The 19,966-nt window shown below is 38.6% G+C and overlaps 1 protein-coding gene across 4 annotated transcripts in view; it reads right to left on the bottom strand.

Moving 5' to 3' along the window:
• RAB3IP (RAB3A interacting protein) overlaps positions 1-12,352 on the bottom strand; it is a 33,679-nt gene extending 21,327 nt beyond the window's left edge. For 3 of the 4 annotated variants that reach the window (XM_085044817.1, XM_085044822.1, XM_085044836.1), the window contains exons 1-3: positions 12,228-12,352; positions 3,735-4,010; positions 3,265-3,526 (exon numbers count right to left, since the gene is read on the bottom strand). In XM_085044817.1, the coding sequence (XP_084900943.1) occupies positions 3,265-3,526; positions 3,735-3,985 (513 nt within the window). In that variant the 5' untranslated portion in view covers positions 3,986-4,010; positions 12,228-12,352. Of the gene's footprint in view, positions 1-3,264; positions 3,527-3,734; positions 4,011-11,589; positions 11,909-12,227 lie in introns of those variants that run through there. The other variant, XM_085044829.1, reaches the window with a different exon arrangement.
• Between the last annotated feature and the right edge of the window lie 7,614 nt (positions 12,353-19,966).

Below are 19,966 nucleotides of genomic sequence, written 5' to 3'. Positions count from 1 at the left end.
CTGAAATTGACCGTACCACATTCTATGCTGTCACCTCTTCCATGAGAATTATTGTATCACTGGGGAAAAATCAGTTTTATTTTACTAGGAAAATATAATTAATTCACATTTTACTACAAAAAGTTAAACATGGTTCTACTTGTTATAAACAAAAGTAGAGATCGTACTCTAAAGACCATGGGAATCATGGAAACCAAATATGTTGTTACCATCACCTCTGGTAGACTAGCCTTTCCTCTTCAAAGAGGGGTAAAACATCTATTTGTTTGACAGGGAAATAGCTTTGGGCCAAATCACACAAAAATTCAAGGAAAATATGACTATGAACTGCTAAAGCTCAGAAACTACAGGTAAGCTATCCAAAATACATGCAGTATGCTGGTTAACTAAGATGAAAAGCAAAAGGTGTTCCTTCACAAGGACTCCAGCAAATCTGTATATCAAGAAATACCATATATCAAAATACCATCACTATTCTCTCAGAGGCTGTCTATGTGTGGTTGACCTACCTTCAATAACCACAGCAACAGAGCTCAATGCAAACACAGCAGAGAAAATACAAACACATAGAGACATGAGGACATAAAGTCCCAGGCATTACAATCACTAAGCCTTTTAACACATTCTCAATTTCCCTGATGCTACTTTAGATTAGTGAAACAAGAAGGGTTCGGATGATCTAAAGCAAACAGTACCCATCTCCACCTTCAGAATATAGCCAGAAATTAAGACTTCACTGAAAAAATAAAAAAAAAAAAAGAGAAAAAAATTATCTGAATGGTCTCAAAGAGTGGAAAAAATCTGTCATTTAAATTAAGGGAGCATTTTTAGACAAAAGTATGTACAATCTTACATGCCCCATTAGCACAGAGTTCAGCACTGCTGTCAACCTCTGACCCAACCTTTCTCCCAATCTTATGACATGATTTGATGCTGCAACTGATCTAGATTGAAGTAGAAAGTATATTTTTCTCTCATCAAGAAACAAATTCTTGAAAGACTTTTTTAACTGTTTTGTTGGCAATGCCATTCATTTTGAGAAGTCTGTAGTCTTAAGAAATACAAGGCATACACAGAGCAGAAAAAAAATAAAATACTTATTCTATTACTGGATAATTTATTCAGGAACCATATTGAAATGTCTAACAATTATATGTCATACATACATTATCTAATATAAAAAACCCTGACAGCACATTAAGAAAAAAGCTGAACTCCAAGCAAAGTCATGAAAAAATTAGTGGATCCCTAAGCTTTAAAATTTCCATTTCCTTTCTATTTCCCTTTCTGATCACAACTGCAACAATTCAAATAAATCTTTAATGTATAGTACAACAACACACAGTTTGGGTAGGAAATTTGGAACAAATGCAAAATGCAGAAGAGCAAATTTGCATTTACTGTGTTCACTCTCTGTAGCCTGTAAAGTTTCCAAGCTCAATGAACCCACAAAATTCAAGTGCAAATTGTAATTCTCATTTTTCTCACTAGTAAACAGCACAGAGAATTACAGAGAATTTAAAGCCATTACACAAAAATCAACCAGTTATACCAAGACACTACCTATTCATTACATCCCTACAGGGCTTGAACTGAATACTCAACAAAAGTGAATGTGCTTGGAAACAAAAGTTTAAAGATTGCATGATTATATGAGTATCACAGAGAGGATACAGCACTGTGAGAACAGCTATGAGCTTTGGAAGAAAGATACCAGAGATGAATTAGGGATAGAAAAAACAGTCCTCATGCACGAAGTGGAAGAAAGTGGGTACAATGGAAGGAACAGGGTTTATTGTTGTACAGTCTGTACAGACTACTGTGGTGACTAAGCAATTGTGAAACAGTGCAAGTTTAGAAAGACAAGCAGACAAACTAAGTTACCCCTCCAGTATAACACTGGTAAGAATCACATGAGGAGCTGAGAATTAACAAGAACTTTGACATCAACCATCTCAAGTTAGTGCTCAATTGCTTTTGTTAAGACCACACAAAGAGTTTGAAAACACATAACATGCAGTTAAGTATGTCCTAGCAGCCTTCATGCCATTTCCTTAAGAACAGCCTTAACAAATTTCAGAGTGAAATAGGAAACACTTCAATCTTTAAGAGACAAACTGGTATACACTGGAATATGATTTTTTCGATCATTCCAAGCTAACAGTAGCAGATCCAAGTTGTGGTTTTCAAGTACATGAGCTGTAATTTGGTATAGTGTAAAGAGCTTTTCTAAAGCTTAAATGTTAATTTGTTCTTACTGTCTAGGGTTTCAAGTTTAACTGCTAGGATTATATATCCACATGCAAGATCCTCAAGTTTAGCTCAGGTTAATGTTTTCTTTCAGTGGTAAAAAGCTATACAAACACACACATTAGCAAAGGAAGCCACTACTCAGCAATAAAACAACAGACAGGAAAAGCAATGTCCAAATCCATAGTTAAGATTCACTATGACAGTAATGATGACTGCATCCAACAAGATGAGGTAACAAACAGAGGGCAGCAAGTTCAAACACAAGATGAGCCTAAACCTAAACAAGAATGGAATTGCCTAGAGGAGAAGAAAGGGCACAAATACAAATAGCACAAAATCTACTCAAAAACTTAAGCACAGAGAAATGTTAAAATGATAAATAATGGCTTTGCATTTATATAGCACCATCCATCCAAACAAGACAAAGCGCTTTACAAATATTAATGAATTGAGACACAGTGTCTTCAAAGGTATCCATATTCAATTTGAAGTGTGGTGTAACAGTACTCTAAAGAACACCAGAGAGATTTTTACTGCTTCTTTCCTATGCAGGCATTCCCCTGTGAAACACCTCTGTTTCTAAAGCATTTATATATTCCATGACACATGCCACACTTTTAAACTCTAGAGGAAAAAACACTCAAAAGGTATATAATCAGTGTCTATAAATACTTATTCAGTAACAACAGACTGACAGAAAATTACTCCTATTCTCAAATGTCAGAATGAAGGAAAGCCTACATTTCAAAAAGAGTGTGTTTAAGCAGATATTGCAGCAAAAGTTCCATAGTTATGTAGCAACAGCAGCACTAGGAAAAAAAACTTATCAAAGAAGAATTCTAAGACATCAGCACTGCACTTAGAAAATTTTACATTAAGCAGCTACATCATAATAAATCTATAAGAAATGAGTAGACTTCAAATGCACCTTTTGACCCATCTATCATTCTGCAATATTAGAAACACTTTGAACAGAGAAAAAGCGGGAGGAAACAAGACAACGAACCTTACCCTCTGAGCTTTTGCAAGTTCTTCTTTCAATCGCTCATAGCCCTTTTCTCTTACTTCCAGTACAGATGGGCTCCGTAAGTGAGATAAACTGTCTGTACTCAACCCAAAAATATCTTCATTTCCTTCAGCAACATCTGCTACTGTAGCGCCCTGCAAAAACTCTCTTTCTACGTTATTGCTCTCCTTCCTGGCATTACTGTGATTGAATGACCCACTCTGGGGTCCAGAGGTAGAACAAAGCACTGCGTCGGTAACATTGATGCTGTAAAGAAAGCAATATATTTTTTATTTATAAAATACGTTAAGAGTAAGTATTTTAGAAATGGAAGTAGTGATGTTGAATATTTAATTATGGACACAATTTAATAATACAACTTTGTAAATAATATTAAAATTGTATTTTTAATGAAGCAAACAGTTTATATGCAACAAACACTAACAATTTAAATAAAAAGACACATGGAATTTACCTGACACCTGATACTTCTCCACAGTTCAGTTGTCTGGGAGATGAATAAACAGGTTGTGTAGGAAGGTCAGACACATTTAATGCATTGGGTTGGATCGGTGTGGAGGACACAACAGAAGGGTGTGGTCGGTAGATTACACTGGGTGAGGTAGTTTGTTCCTGAGTCCCTGGCTCATTTACTCCAAGAAGATCTGGTGTAGTAGGCGAAGCGAGGTTCACTTCATGAAAGCCTTCCAACGGGTCACTGGCCATAATAAAAGCCTCATTATATGAATCCCTAAATGAAATAATCACATTATCAGAAAGCAGACAGGAAATACTTAAATATATCTGACAGCTATTTGAATTTTAAAAACACTTAAATATGTACAGAATATTTCATGATAGAATGGAAACAGTGAATTATACTTGCAGAAGTACGAACTTTAACCAGCAAAAATGTTTTTCCTTTCCACTGCACTGTTGAGTCCAGAAGACTTAACAGCAGACTCTGCATCTAAATAGGATGATGAAATCAAGAACATACTCTACATCATAAAACAACGTAATTTTTAATATGATCTAGAGCTGTTTCATATCAAAACAAATATATTTCACCCTTGAAAGAGGGGGAGCCCTAGGAATCAGTGAACAAAAAGAAACTTCTAAACCTAAGACTTCTACTTTTCATCTCAATGAAGCAAATGATCTAGGACAGAAATCAGTGAACCTTTAAATAAATTAGTCCATAGTGGTTTTGGTTAAATTACTTATCTGATCTTTTAACAGTTCACTGAGATGACAGACTTAGCCAGTAAGATTCCTCATGAAGTATGATGGCATATATTTAACACACCACATGATTAAGTGAACATGACAATTGTAAGTATACCAAAAATATATTACAGGTTAAAAGTACTATGAATTAACAATTTAACTGACAATCCTTCAAATTATCTTTTAGTTTCACATGCTTTTCATAAGATTAACAGAAAACAAGTACAATACATGATTTTTACAAGTCCTTTTTTCCAGCAGTTTTTCAGAGATGACAAAAATCTTTGCATAAATTCAAAACTGTAAGTTGGAAGTAGTATGGAGAAATTTGTGAAGGAACTACTTAGCACTGATTATTCACTGCAAAAAAAAAAAAACAAACCAACCTTTACCCCTTTATATAAATACAGAAGACAGAAAAGGCTCAAAAATATACTTAACATGCAAAAATAAAAAAGAACTAAACAAAATAATACACTGTATTTTACAGAGAAAGTTGCTTAGATTTTACACTTGAAAAGACAAGGCAGGGAGAAGATCTAGAAACAAGATGGTCATAACCATGAAGAGAGGATGCCATCAACTTATATGTACATCCAATTCATTAGCTACTTCACAAAACACACAGAAGACCCAAGAATGGAATCCCAAAATTACATATGAAGTAATGTTTTAGTTAAATTAAGACTTCCTGGTCACCTTAAACTGAAAAAACACTATCCAAACCTGTTGTGCATCTCAAGGATTGCAGTGTGTGTACACCAGTGAGAAACAAGAAGCTTTAGCACATCAACAGGTACATGTGGGAGAAATTCAACTGTTCAGACAGCAATAGTACGTTAATTTTTCTCTGCCTCTGTTAATTGCTCCCAAAAAAAAATTAGCCCCCCTCTAAGAAACTGCCCAGACTTAGGGGAAAAAAGGGACCTTACATGAATAAAAAGGAACATTTCTGTCTCGGGGTTTTTTTCTGCAGAAAATTTTCTGCAGAAATTTGTTTTACTTTGAACTATCAAGAGCAGTGGCACAAATATGATTTACACAGAAAAACACTGACTTTTGTGCTTTTAAGTTTTCCTGTTATAACAGAGATGAAAAACTTATTTCTAAGTTTAAGTAACTTTGACAAATATTGCTGTTTGTTTTCCCTATAGCTCAACTATTAGAAGCACTATAATTACATGCTCTACATGATGATAAAGCCTATTGAGCAGACAAATTAAAATGAAGGAACTGACACAGCTACAGGACATTTCTTCAAAGGTAAACTTCAAGAATGTTTTCAGCTCTACCATGCAATTATTACATCACTGTTTTACATTTAATAAGCTAAAATACTGACATCTTGAAAAAAATAAAATTTCAGGAACAGTTCTTTAGAGTTCATCACCCCAGTTGAAAAATACCTGTGTCGCAGATCTCAAAGTCAGGGTCACATCTACACAAACACTTTGCCTTTCTTTGTTCCCACTGGTCTCCTCTTCTTTGATCACCAAGTCAGCTGTACCCAACACCACAATACTGGCAACAACACCAAGATGTGACTTCCAATTTCCAATTCTTTGAACTCCTGTCTTCACAACTAACAAAACGACAGAGGCTCTGAACAAGGATGCAGAAGGGCTGCCTGGATGCCTTCCCTTTCCTACAGCACCTAGGAAAGGGCACTCAAATCCACACAACAGAAGCAGAAATTGAGACCCACCTGAGAACAGAACAGGAACATGCTTCTGTCACCTACTCCCTGCTATGGACTAGTTTCTACTTCAAGTTTGAAAGACACATTGATAGCTGCTTTTAAAATTCACGGGCCACCTTGATATTCAGCAGAAATATCACAGAACTTCACATCACGAGAACTGATTGTTTATTGCTGCACACCCCATTTGGATGAACTTCACTATGTAAGTTTTTTTTTCCAAAATCTGATTTTTTTAAAAAATACTACCTAGCCGTTTCCAATAATAAAAAAAGGCGCAAGAAAAGCTTATTTGTTGTTTTTTAATATATTTTACTATTTCTGTACAAATCTTAGGGCTATCTGTTTGGAGCAAATACTTTAAGTACATAGAGTGAGCAACAGGTTAAAAGATGCACTATTCCATGTATTTGTGATAACAGACACAAATTCATCTACATCCTGAAGTACAGAAGGCCATGCTGGCTCACATAGAGAAAAAACAATTGGAAGCCTACTTATTATCTTTCAAATTCATTTCTAGCTGTCCCTCTAGACCATCACATCAATTTACGATAGCAAAGTAGTATGTTTGGAGGGATGGATGGGAGGAATCTATCTTACCTACATGGTCCCACTCCTTTGAGAAACTCCTTCCACTCAACTCCTTTTTTTACAGCTTTTCCATCTAACCTGCCTATATCCTGCAGTATTTTTAACAGTAAAAAAAAAAAAAGAAGCCCAAATCAAAAATATTATGGAATTTTATCTACAAGACTATCACTCTGCTTATACATTAAATATTGACCTCAGACTAAACAGTAAATAAATTCATGCATAATTGTGTCAGCTATCAAAAAACAAGCTCTTTCTGATATAGTAAGAAAAAAGTTTAAAAATATATACAAGCTATTCCTGGAAGAGCTGAAAATAAAGTTCCTTGGCTATATTTTTCCCATAGCCTGTCAAATGGGCACTCATAAGCAAACCATCTGTGTAAAACACTTTCCATTCACAACTTTTTTCTTTCCTAAGATTACTTCTCCCTAGGCAGTGAGCAGGCAGAAGTTGGGTACACCACCCAGAAAAGACAAAGAAGCCCATATTAAGTATCTCAGTTCCAAGACTCACCAACACCATTATGCTGTTACCACGACATCAACTGAAGACACATTACACATTAACAAAACCAAAGATACATGCAAAAAAAGCCAGGCGGTCCTAAAATTAAAAGCTCTCTTTGGGAAAGAACTCTTCAAAGTAATGGCAACTAAAAGGAGGAGCATTAAAAAAGCACATTAAATTTCTGTGTCATTAAAGACTAGAGGCTTCATTAAGACTTGCAGAAAGGATTCATATTATTGACTAAGGCAGCAATGAACAGTCTTGCTGTGAAGGAACATGAAGCAAATGGTAAGCGGAGAGCTTTACTAGGAGCCAAGCTGACTGTGTGCAAAAAAACACACACTGTTGACACAGCAATCTTAAGTAGTAATTCTGCTACTGTGAACAAAAGCTGATATTCTGACATTTCAGGGCAGCACACTCATTAAATAAAATAATTAATTTTCTTAATACTTTTTCTACCGCATTAATATAAGGGGAAAGCTTGGAATCACATTAGTGCCTACCAAACACGATTATTTTTGTCTTAGTTGATAGCATGCTATTAGGATCACATAAAAAATGTCAAGTACTGTAATAAATCAGAATGAAACAACAAAATACATTCATTTCCTTATGCTTTCATCTGGAAATAATGCAAATTTGGTGGAAGCTGACAAAATGTTGCTTTTTATTACCTCTTTGCTGTCACACTTGCACTGCTGACTAATCACAACTTCATGTGGAAACTATGCTCAAATCTGTTATCTTCTCTAATAGTAAACTAAAACGTACTACAAAGGAATCATTTTAACAACGGTTTAACACTTCCTATAGCTTCTAAAAGAAATTAAGAATCACAAACATTTTTAACAGCAGTCAAATAAAAATGCTTCATCTACTTTTTCTGTTAAAACTCTAAGAGAGGTTTAGCTACTTGTCTGAATCAAAACACTCATTAACTAAATAGTAAAAAGCTCCCTGAAAGGCAGTAATTTATTGTGGCTTGTTTCCTTTAAAAAAAAAAAAATTGTTGAAAACTGCCTACTACAAACTCTGGAGTTTGTCTTTCACAGATTGCTTTTGAATCCCAGACACTTTGAAGATAACAACTCTGAACAATCTCCTAACTGCTGTAACTCCCTTTGAAAGCAACACCAGCACCAAACATTTCACCTATCAGGAATCTAACTTTTAGCTTTAATAGTTTAGAGTACTGTCCCAACAGAATGGCTACCTGCTCCAGTAGAAAGAAAAAAAAACCCTAAGGAAGAAAGTTAACATCTCTAAGCATTTTCACCAAGAGCAAATTCTAGTTACCATTTATCAAAAGAATGTGCCTATTAGCCACTAAGGTTTAACCTCCATGCAGCAGGTATTTTAATATGCAACTGAATCTCAAAGCCTTCATTTATTAGACACCAACATCTGCTTCAGTTGATTTGGGAGGGGTCCTGAGAGTGGATATTTTGTAGCAGATTGCACACCACCGGGCCTGCATTCTTCTCAGTCAGTTTAGGAAAAAAAAAAAAATCAAATGTTTGGCATTATAGAGCCTGGAATGTAGTATGTTTTAAACTCTAAAGAACTCAGTAGGGAATTAAGAATAGTAGACCAATGAATACCTGTTAAAGGAGCAGTTCAATTAAGCAGTGCTACTTCATACCTATCAGATGCAAATAAGCAGTTTAAAATTGAAATTGTTGTAAGGCATAGATGGGTACTAATTTCAAGTCCAAAACTAATTCAATTATATCTATTCAGTGTAAGATATTCATGAGATGTAGGCACGGTACAAAGTTTGGCAGATTTTTTTCCTGAACTGTCTTATATTTAAGCTTAGCCAGAGAGTTCAAGCAAATTTAAACACCATTATCGATGACAGTTGATTGCAGGAACACAGTTAAAGATTCGGCACAGGAATTCCTTTAAGGTTTGCAAAAAATAATTCCCACTCTTAAAATTTTGCAATTGTAACAGATATTTCTGCTTCAGAAGCCCAAACCAAAACTTTTTTTTTTTAAACCTAGTACGATACAAGAGAAAAGGAAGAAAGCACTGGACTACTCCAGCCTTTATATATTCTACTTTTATTTACAAGTTACCTCACACCATGTATTTACTAACCGATTATAAATTAGGCAAGATGGTAAATGGAAGGTAAACTGCAAGATAGGCAAGTCTACAGAATTTAACAGCTAGCAGAAACACCTGGCTTAATGTGAGTGTATTTTTCTACTGCATTCCCTCTAGTGTTGTCATATAAAACTACAACATGGGTCTTCTATTTTTACTTTGACTTTAGGCATTGAAAACATTATTTTGCACTGTTTTAAAAGAAACACAGTCTACTTGATAGCAGGATTTTATAAGTTAAAAGGATTTTTGTTTTGATGAACTGACAATTTAAAAAAAACTCTTTCAAAAACTTTATTATAGGTGTATCTTCAACTAGAAAAATATAGCTACAGACAGCAAATGTCTCTCTCACAAAAACTAGCAGCACACGAGTTTCAGTGACCTATATTTATGAAGTGCTTGTGAAACTTATAAATAAACATGGTTTAAAGCCTGGTAGATAGTACACTTCTTACTAGAGAGAAAAGTCAATGCTTTGCAAATGCAAAGAATACTGCAACTTTCATTGTAAACAAACATTCAAAGAATGCTGCTCTGTTCTCAAACCAAATTAATTAAACTGAAAATATTATTCTCTTTGCAGATACTGCTCCTTTTAAAGCAGAGCATTGTTCTGCCTTATCTTGGAAACAATTTCACAAGCCCATCTCAGGTTAAAACCTGATCACAGTGACTGTAGTGTCATTCTTGCCAAGACTTGGACCTAAGGATCCTCTCATTTTCAGTTAACACTGAAAATATTCAGTAACTTCTGAACTTAAATTTCAGTAAAATTATCATGAATTTCCTGACATTGTATCTGCAAATGCATTTAAAGAAATATTTTCCTAATTTATTAAAAAATGGTTAGCATATTAGTAAGTGCTAATGAAGTCTCCAATACAAGTCTTGACAGCCAGATTACAATAAGACAATATTTTATGAGCCATATTTAAAAGGATCTTAAAAATAAAAGTCTAAAGTACACATTTATTTTCTGAGAAAATCCATAAACCTAAGTGGAACACTGAGTGACCAGCTCATTTGGTATTTCACATGAATTTTTAAATCAAGTGAATAAAAGCTATGAAGATAGCTGCAATCTATGATCAAAATGCTTCTTGTGACTGTTCTGTTCTCCTACAGAAAAAAAGAATTCCCCTTTTAAATATAGCATAACAAGATGGATATTCCAGCCGCAGCTGTGAGGTGCAGTCCCATTTGTTATTTATTAAAAGCATAATGAGAATGGTAAATTATTTATCCTTCTTTGCTCACTAGGTAACATTAACCAAGCACAACAGATGAATGACTGCCAAGACACAAATACAGAAGGCCAAACTTTAACCCTTCTAAAAACTCATACAAACAGATACATAATAGAAATAACAATAAAAATATTAAAGCAACAAGATTTCAGGTTTTGCCCTATAGTGAGGAATACAAATATTTGAACAGGTGGTAGCTGCCAATGCATACTTCTAGTCTAAATAACCTTACATCTGCTTCAAAAGAGAAGCTGATAATTTCACAGTTACAGCAAATCTGTAGAATTAATTATTTTATCTATCTAGATAACTGGTTTTGAGACTTCCTGAGAACATGCTTAAAAATGAACACAGCAAACAAACCAAGCAACATAAAACTTGGTATATTATCTGCAAACAAAACAGACAACACTTTCAAACTCATGAAAACACTGTAGCTTTTTGTTAGCAAGACAAACTCTGACGATACCATTAGGCTTTGGTCACCCTGTGTTCTCCCACTTCCAGAGCCCTATGACTCTCGGGGAATTAGTAGAACATCAGCACGCTGGCAGTACAAATTTCTGCACAGCTCATCGCTTGAAATCAACTTGTAACCAGAATTTACTTTCTGAGCCTTACTCTCCAATATAACTACATTAGAAATTAAGGCTAACTGCAATCTGCTACCTAATTACTACAGCTTACAAGACCACTCATCGGCGACTAGGTATGACCCCCAGTACTGCTCGACAGAGCATAAAGCAACCAGAAACGCTACAGGGGAGCGCAGCCCCACTAGCCCACAGCGCAGAACCCTACTCCGGTCCTTGACCACGCTGCAGTGGCACTCCTCGAGGGGGTAAAATCTGGGAACCCCACAAGGGGCCCTGCCCGGCTGACTTCCCCCGCTTCTCTCTTTGCCCCTTTCGGCGCTCTGCCCCGACCCGCACCTGCCGCTCCGCCGCCCGAGAGGTCTGCGAGCGGAGACGACAGCACCAGCCCAGCTTCTCCTCGCACCCCTCCTCTCCCCGTCCTGGGCACTGCCGCCCGGCCGCGCTTCCCTCGGGCCCGCCACGGGCACTACGTGGGGAGCAGGCAGCCGCTCCGACCCGCCGGCCCCGGGGCTGCGATGGCTCTTTGTCCGCCGCCGCTGCCTCCCCCGGGGCAGGTGCGGCCGGCATTTCCCGGGGTGATCTCTGAGAACTACTTTTATCCAGTTTTGCCTTCGACGGCGGCTGGACTCGGGGACAAGTGCATCCCTGCCGCCGACTGCCCCTTCCGTGCTCAGGCAAGCCCCGACGGATCCGGGAGCGCCTTCCCGCCGCACACGGGCAAAGCGGCACGGCCCGGGCCGTCACCTGTCCCCACGGTCTTCCAGGCAGGCACCCACAGCCCGCCCGCGCCCGGTCACGGCGCCCCGGCGAGGAGCAGCGCGCCCCGGCGGCGCCGGCTCCGCCCGCCTGGGCACAGCCTCCCGGAGGCGCGTCGGCGGGCAGGTGCAGCAGCACCAGCGAGGAGCCGCGGCCCGGGCAGCCACCCCACCTTCCCGCCGGCGGAGCCGGGGCCGCGCAGCCCCCGCCGCACGTACCTGCCGAGCCTCGAGAGAGGAGCGGCCGCCGCCGCCGCCGCGTCCCCTCAGCCGACCTGCGGGGCCGGGCCGCGCATGCGCAGCGCAGCGCCCGCAGCGGGGCGGGGGGCAGGTGTGCGCTGTTCCCGCTGCTGCCCCCTAGCGGCGGGGCGGGGTGCCTCCGTGAGGGGAGCGGGCGGGCCGGGCCGGGGTGAGAGAGCAGCTCGGGCCGCGGGGCTCCATCGGCACCGGGCCTGCCTGGGGCTGCGAACAGCACAGCGCTGCTGCTGCTGCTCAAGGGCAGCCGAGGGCAGCGCTGCTAGGCGCTGAGTGTTCTGTTGCCGCGAAAAACACAAGGAAGTTAATAATTCTGTGTTTAATGGTATGCAGTCACAGAGGCGCGGGATTGCACAATTAAAAATGAGAAAATGAAAGATGTGCTGGAACAGTTTTCATTCATGGGACATGAACTGCTCCAAATCAGGTCTTTGGCCTCCCTAATATATATCGTAATTAAAGACTGAACTGTACGCACAAAATTTCTGAAATGAGGCCACGTGGAGATTTATAAAAGGACTCACTTGCTAAAAGACGTTTTTCCAGCTCCAGTAGTTTGATAAAGAGCAATTACTACTCCATCTCATCTGGGCTTGCCCTAAGCCATCCCCACGGCCACCCTGACACAAGCACAGTACTTAACACACTTGAAGACCTTTCTGTACTGTTCTGTGTGCCAATTGTCTTTAAAGGCAGTAGGCAAGATAGTATAAAGCTGATACAAATAAAACTCCGTTTCAGCACTGGTCTGATCACAGTGCCAAAAAACATGCTTCAAATGACAGCAGTATTGGCTGGGCCATATACTGTCCTTGCTGTTACTGCAGCTGAACTGAGCTGTGTGCTGCATGGTGAGGAACTTGAGCAAAAAACTAAGGTAAACAAGATCTTGTCCCATTCATCAGTTAAGGAATCTAGGCCACATTCCAGTCAATAATTGAAACTTTAATTATCTTGACAGCTTTCCACTGAATGTGAAAGAAACCTGTTTGGCCAGTCCTGCAGGACATAGCCACAGACAAATAATATTCTCTGTGGCACATTCCCCATGGCTTCCACCAAGCAAGAAGTTCACTGAGAGCAAAGTAATATGACAAAGATGGTGTCAAAAGGCAAATGTATCAATGCCATTCCTCATAAAGTAAATACAGTACCTATAAATACTAATATCTTCTAAATTACTTTTCAGTATGCAAATCTATGCTGACTGCAATGGGGCTCAGGCAGAAAAAATGGCTACAGAAAGTCATCATCTGTAGCTTTTCTGGAAGCAGTCTGAAAACCAAGAAACCAAAGTACAAAATGTGGAATATTCAAACAGCAGTATAATTTGAAGTTTGTTGTAAAAAACCCAAAAGAGTACAGATGTTCAGTTTAAGGAGCTCAAACTTTAAATTATTTAATTTGCTAATATTGACATGAAATAGAATCCAGGGAGTGCTCTCAGAATACAGGTTTGACAAATTAGAAGATGCATCAGAAAGTTTATTAAATACATGATTGCAAAAGAGACATGACAACTGGAATCAGAAGTTGAAAACAACCTATTAAGACATAGTAAAGGAACAAGAGTCTATAATTAGGACCTGTAATCTTATAGTTCTTAATCCTGTACAATGACTGTGCTTGGCATGACAATCTGCTGTCTTAACCAGGTTAGACATCTTGCATTTCAAGAAATAAAAGCAATACAGTTCCAAAGACATTTAACTGTGCTAAAATCAATCACCAACAGATTTCTTTTTTTCAAAGTACTCCTGTATTTTGCTGTGTGTAATATTTTAAAGAGTCAGGCAGCAACAAACCACAGAAAGGATAATTTACATGGTTAAAATTAAAAGCTAAAATAAATTGAGTAAATAAATTGAATTAAATCCAGAGTCATAAATAAAAGAAGGAGCCTTTTGAGGGGGGGCAGGGGGAGAAGAAAAAACTATTTTGAAAGAGTATTTTTATCCAGCCCTTTGCTCCTTCCTGAGCTGCACATCAGTGTCAGGGCAGAGTTACTCCTCCAGGCATCATGAACTGAGAGCCAAGGTCACCAATGAGAGCACAGTCAAGAGCAGGGCCAGGTGGCAATAACAAGCTTTGTCCTATACCAGTGACCATCATCCAAGGTGAGATGTCAAATCAAGTCCACGATCCATGCAGGACATCTTGTCAGGAGGAGCAAGAGGCCATACTGGAGACCTATATGACCTGTGTGCAGACCTATACCTGTAATGTAGGTCTGAGGCTCATTCAAGGAAGGATCACCCAAGACAGACTCACACAAGACAAAGTTCAGGCAAACCCTGGTGGCCTGGGTCTGAACTTAAATGGAGCCCTGGAGTCCCTGCCCACTATGGGAGGAAGGTGGATGACTATGGGACCCAAATTAGGCTGATCCAGGCAATCTAGGGCTTTTAGTGCCTTCAGGTTCCTGGCAATCGGGAAAACTGGAAGTTCTTTGCAGAAACAAAGCCATGCATTGCTATTGTTCTAAATGAGCAAAGTCACTGCTGTCAGTGGAAAGTGATATACTGTTTGCAGCTTTAGGGGAATTACTTATGCCATGGGTGCCAGCTCTGACTAAACAGGTGTAATGTGACAGGACCATTCAACAAAACTGCACAATGCACGAAATCTGGAGGACAGACTTAGGTGAAACTGGGATGTTTCTAATGAACACTAATATTTGCTACTCCCATCAAATCCATTCACTCAGCTTGTTAAATCAGTTTGTTGGTTCATTTTTAGCTCCCTAGTGTGGCTAAATGCCCCATATCAGAAATTCCCATTCTCCAGCTAGATGGAACACTGAATAGGTATCTTGGCAAAGACTTGACTGGAGCCATCCCTATACTAAAAACTGAGTCTCGCTTGCATAGCTTCTCTCCAGTCATACTGATGCAAGGTGTGATAAAAAACATTGCAAACAGTTCCTGCACAGCACAGAGTCCCCCTGAACTGCAGCTCTGTCTGTCCATATCTTCGGTCTCATTTGAACCAGCTGTCTAAGAGACTGTGCCTTCAAATGTGATTGTTTCCTTTCCTAATAGTTTCAGTCCACTCAAACTAAGAAACCTGTTTCAGGGATGAGAAAACAGAAGAGACAAAGCTGTTTTGCAGAAGGCAGTACCAGACGACGGCAGGTCTCTGGGAAGATTGAAGGGAAGGATGGCTGCAGGACTTTAGAAAAACCAAGTGCATAATTTTTCTTTGTTCTGAATTTAATTAGTTTCTCATCTCTACACAGAAGCACATATGCCAGTTAATGTAATTTTTGCCCCTACAGGTTGGGAGGAATAGATGATGAGATGGTTGATCTCTGTGTAAATGTTCAAGTGTTTTGTAGGGGAGGATGTCTCAACAATTTCATGAATAAATAAAGGAAATAAACTTTGAAATCTCATTTTCTACTTGCTTATGGTAATTCTTACTTGTTTATTTTATTAACTTTTTTAATATTGAATAAACTGCAATTTACTTCCCTTTTTGTGAAGATGTTATAAAACAATAAACTCAAGAAAACCAAAGGATTAATCTATTAATTAATTAACCAAAGGATTAATCTATGTAGTCACACATGCATTGAAACCCCATAGTACAGTGAAAAAAAACCAAAGAATGATCCACTACATACAAAAAAAAAAAGGTACAGAGACTTATAGTCTTATCTATTTTAGAAATTTTCCCCTATTCTTCTAGCTCAGCTGAACCAGTGCTAGTAGTATTGGGAACTATAGTTCCCACCCGGGCATATATCTTCAGTGTTTAGCTAAGCATTTTGAAAGCAAATCCAATCAGTACATTGGCATAAATAAGCCTCCAGCTTGTTGGAGCCCTAAAGGTTGCCTCTGTGCTGCCCTCCCTGTTCAACTGATTGAGTGTTAAAACCAGTGAGGTAGGTGTTTTTTTTCAAATCTACCCACTAAAAAAAGGCCCAGAATAACAGAAAATAAGCAGGATTGATATTAACTGCCTCTGAAGCTCTTTCTCAAAATTTCTGATGGTGAAAGATAGACGAGCCCCCCAAGCAGTGCATTCCAGTGGACTAACCTTGGAGTTACAAATGTCTTCCAAAGTCTAACCTCATCTCCTTTGCTGCAGTGTAGAAGAGGTATTGAGCTTATCTCAGTAGATACAGGAAGCAGCAATCTTCAGGGCATTTGATAGCATCATGTATACCCTCCATTTTCTCAAAGAATAAACAATGATTTTAATCTTTCCTCATAGGCAATGTTTCTTAGACCTTCAATTGTTTTTATTATTCTCTCTGGGTTTCTTCCTGTGGGTCTTTATCAGAACAGTGCTCAATTCTGGACACAGCACTCCAGCTGAATTCTGACCAGCACTGGCTTTAAGATATCACATATCTGCTTATATATCCCACTAAAGATCCTTTGCTTTTTCTCTTATGGCAGCAGAATGCTTTTGAACCTGTCCTTCTCCATCTTGTGTGTGACCTCACTTGTGAATTTTCTTCTACGTCCATTGATGCTTATTGAATTCTAATTTTGTTCTGAAAAAGTAAAAATGTTTAAGACCCTTCATATCTTGCAGATGTGATACGTGCACTTTCAATTCCATCAGCCAAGTCACTAATTAAAATACTGCATATTATCAGATCCAGAATGATCCTCTGACCTGAGATGCTCTTCTTGAAAATTGACGATCTAAAACCAAGGTTTGAGCAGGGTTTTCATATCCATGTTGTATGGTTTTTGCAGTAGTTTATGCTGTACAGCATGCCACTCCCTTTCTTATGAGATGTCACAGGAGGGAATTTCAAAAGCCATACCAAACTCTGTCTGTATCACATATATTGACTCTTTCCTATTTGTCTTCAAATGATGTGCTCAAATTGTGCAACAAATATGTTTCGGCATCAACACCTCAAACTGCTTCATAGTCTTTGCCTCTGTTATCAATGTTATCACCTGTTGTCCATGCACTACATCAATGTCAAAAACAAGAGCTTGAAATTATGTCTAAGAAGGGAATGCTTATTAAAGCCCTGTATTCATTAATTGAAAGTCAAGGCTTGAATTCTAAAAAATATAAACCTGGCAAATAAATTCCTTTTATACGCAGCATATATCTATAAACAACCTGTAGAACTCACTGACACAATATAAAAAAGGCACATTCTTTACTGATTTAAAAAAAAGAAAAACAAACCAACACTGTTACATGAATGCACAGAACATAGCCTAACCAGGGAAGATACAAATTAATAAAGAATAGCAATTTTTTGTTAATTATTAAAATGACAAGGATTAAAAAGAAATTTCCCCTTCAAGCATGTTAGATTACAATTGTCCACTTTGACTGTAAGACTGATTCTGCTGCTAAATATGAAATAAATAATGCCTCCAGATTTTATTGAAGGTGTTTATAAATGTAACAATGCTAAGTAGAAGAAACATAAAAACTGAAATGGCCTTACCAACTTATGTAAGGACTGACATGTGGCTTCGTTTATCTTTAGAAGCAAGCCAGGGACTGATCCAGAGTGCGATTAAAAATAGTACAACGTGTTCATCCCTGTTTGGAAGACAGCAGAGATACCAAACCTGAACTCAGAAATCAGGAAAATAAACTTACAAAATACATTTTCACATGGAAGTTACCTCTCAAAACATCCAAAGAAATTTTGTAGCCCTGACAAACCTGTTGTTAAAACTCAAGAAATCTTTTACTTGATTAGACTCCAAGGACAGCTCCACCAATTACTGAAAATTTGTGGCTAGCACAGTTTTTCCCATGAGAGGTTTTCTTGTGTTTTGTAAATAAAGATAAAGTTTGGATGTTTTGGAACAGTGTCCCAGAACTTGGGCAGTGCAGGCCTGGCCAATCAGGCCTGGGGAAAGGCTTCTGACTGACCAATCTGGGTGACTTTTGAGAACTCTATAAATGTGATGAAATCAAAACAATAAAGGTCATTCCTTCTTGCCACTGAGAACCGATGCATTCATTACTCTGCTAGCTGCTCAACAGCGACAAAAATTAAAGCAGTGAAAAGCATCAGGTGAGAATTCAGGAATCCTGTGTTTTATCCACAAGTCTGCTTTGGACCTGGGTGCCCTCCCTGTGCCTTAATTTTTCCATCTCTAAATGAAATTCATGAAGCGTCTTCCTCCTTCCCCATAACACGTACTTATGTGATAAAGTTTAAATAATTAATTTTTCAAAGGTCTTCATTCTTTCAGATTGTATTTGCTATGCAAATGGAATATGTGGCTTTAATGGGCTGATTTTTCTTTATTTTTGCTCAATGACGCAGAGATTCAAAATCAGACTTCAGTCAAGCCTGCCAGTTATTGCTGAGTTCTGTTCTATGAGGTGAAGCTGATCTTATGGAGAAGTTTTTGCAGGTACCAGCAATGTCCCTGTGTGATAGACATACTGTTTCGCTCACCTTCTGTTTAGCATTACCTAGTTGGTACAGGCATCACTCCACTGGGCATGGGAATGCCTCCCAGTTTAGAGTGGCCTTTTCTTCTTGTCTTCTTCTGTCTTCTCCAGCTCAGCACACTCATGAGGGCAAGGCTCTGCAAGTTCAGCACAGCAGAGACTTATTTCTGAAAAGTAATCTGAATTCTTTACTCAGCTGCACAGGTGGCAAAAAATGCTTAAGTAGTATTGAAACCAGAGCAGGTTTCAGTTGCACAAAAGAGAGGGATTACTGTTACGCTTCCCAAAGTGACCTTAAAAGTGCTAGGCCTCCCAGGGGTCTAGTCTCCAGTATCATATACATCTCTGTTACCTTGATTGGAAATGTTCTCTCACACTCACCGTGGTAGGAAACATTTTCTGTCACCTCATTAAAATAGTCAAAGCATGGATTTACCAGAGGAGAGTGAAGGATAAATTCCCCAGCTAGCACCATTCAATGCCCGTGCATGTTCTGCGCCACGCATCGGCTCAGCAGCAGCACAGCAAGCAGAGGGGTTGTTTCATCTGCTCTTGGCTCACAGACTGAATCTCATGTCTGGGGGACATGAGACTTTACATGCTATTCAAGCATTTTTTTCTAAGTGAAAATTTGCAGAGAGCAGAGAATGAGAGTTTGTTGAAATTCAGGTGGAAATGATCAGGCTTGCTGTCCATAGAAAAAGGTTAGTTATTTATCTCTGTTGGTTTACTAAACTCACTATTCATTTTCCTGCATGCTACTTGCTCTTTTTACACTCTTTTTGGTTTTCCCCCCTCTTAAGCAATGTCTGAAAAGTGAACTAATTAAGTTCTGAGGGAAATGTGTAGCAATGAAGTATGCAAGAAAGGAAAGCCAGTGTTAGTTTTAATACCGGACTGACAGGACCACCTGGCTCATGCAGTAAAGTTCTCAGTTTTATCCTTTTTATGGGTATATTACTGCTACTTTGAATGCCAGAATGCATTATTAGGGTTCTTTGAACTGAAACTGGTTAAATAAGAAAAAACTCACATGAGTTGTTCCCTTTACAAAAAGAAATTAATGGTGGTTAGCCATCTTGATGTAATCCTTTTTTAGCACAAATACCATTAATCCTATTCTCACAAATACAGCAACAACAACTATTCCAAATTCTTTCCAGACAATAACTAACTCAAAAGAACTTGCCTTTTATAGACACAATTCCCTGGAAATGCTCTACTGTTCTTAGTTACTATCTTGTTCTTGGAGTCTCTTCTGTCTTATCTTTGTCTGCTTTGTACAAGCAGATACTCCAACAAAT

The sequence above is a fragment of the Lichenostomus cassidix genome, chromosome 1Aa (genome assembly GCF_008360975.1).
Source record: "Lichenostomus cassidix isolate B80296 chromosome 1Aa, HeHo_3.0, whole genome shotgun sequence".
NCBI classification, from domain to species: Eukaryota; Metazoa; Chordata; class Aves; order Passeriformes; family Meliphagidae; genus Lichenostomus; species Lichenostomus cassidix.
The sequence above is the reverse complement of the archived record's forward strand: the minus strand, read 5'-3'. Positions and strand labels throughout refer to the sequence as shown.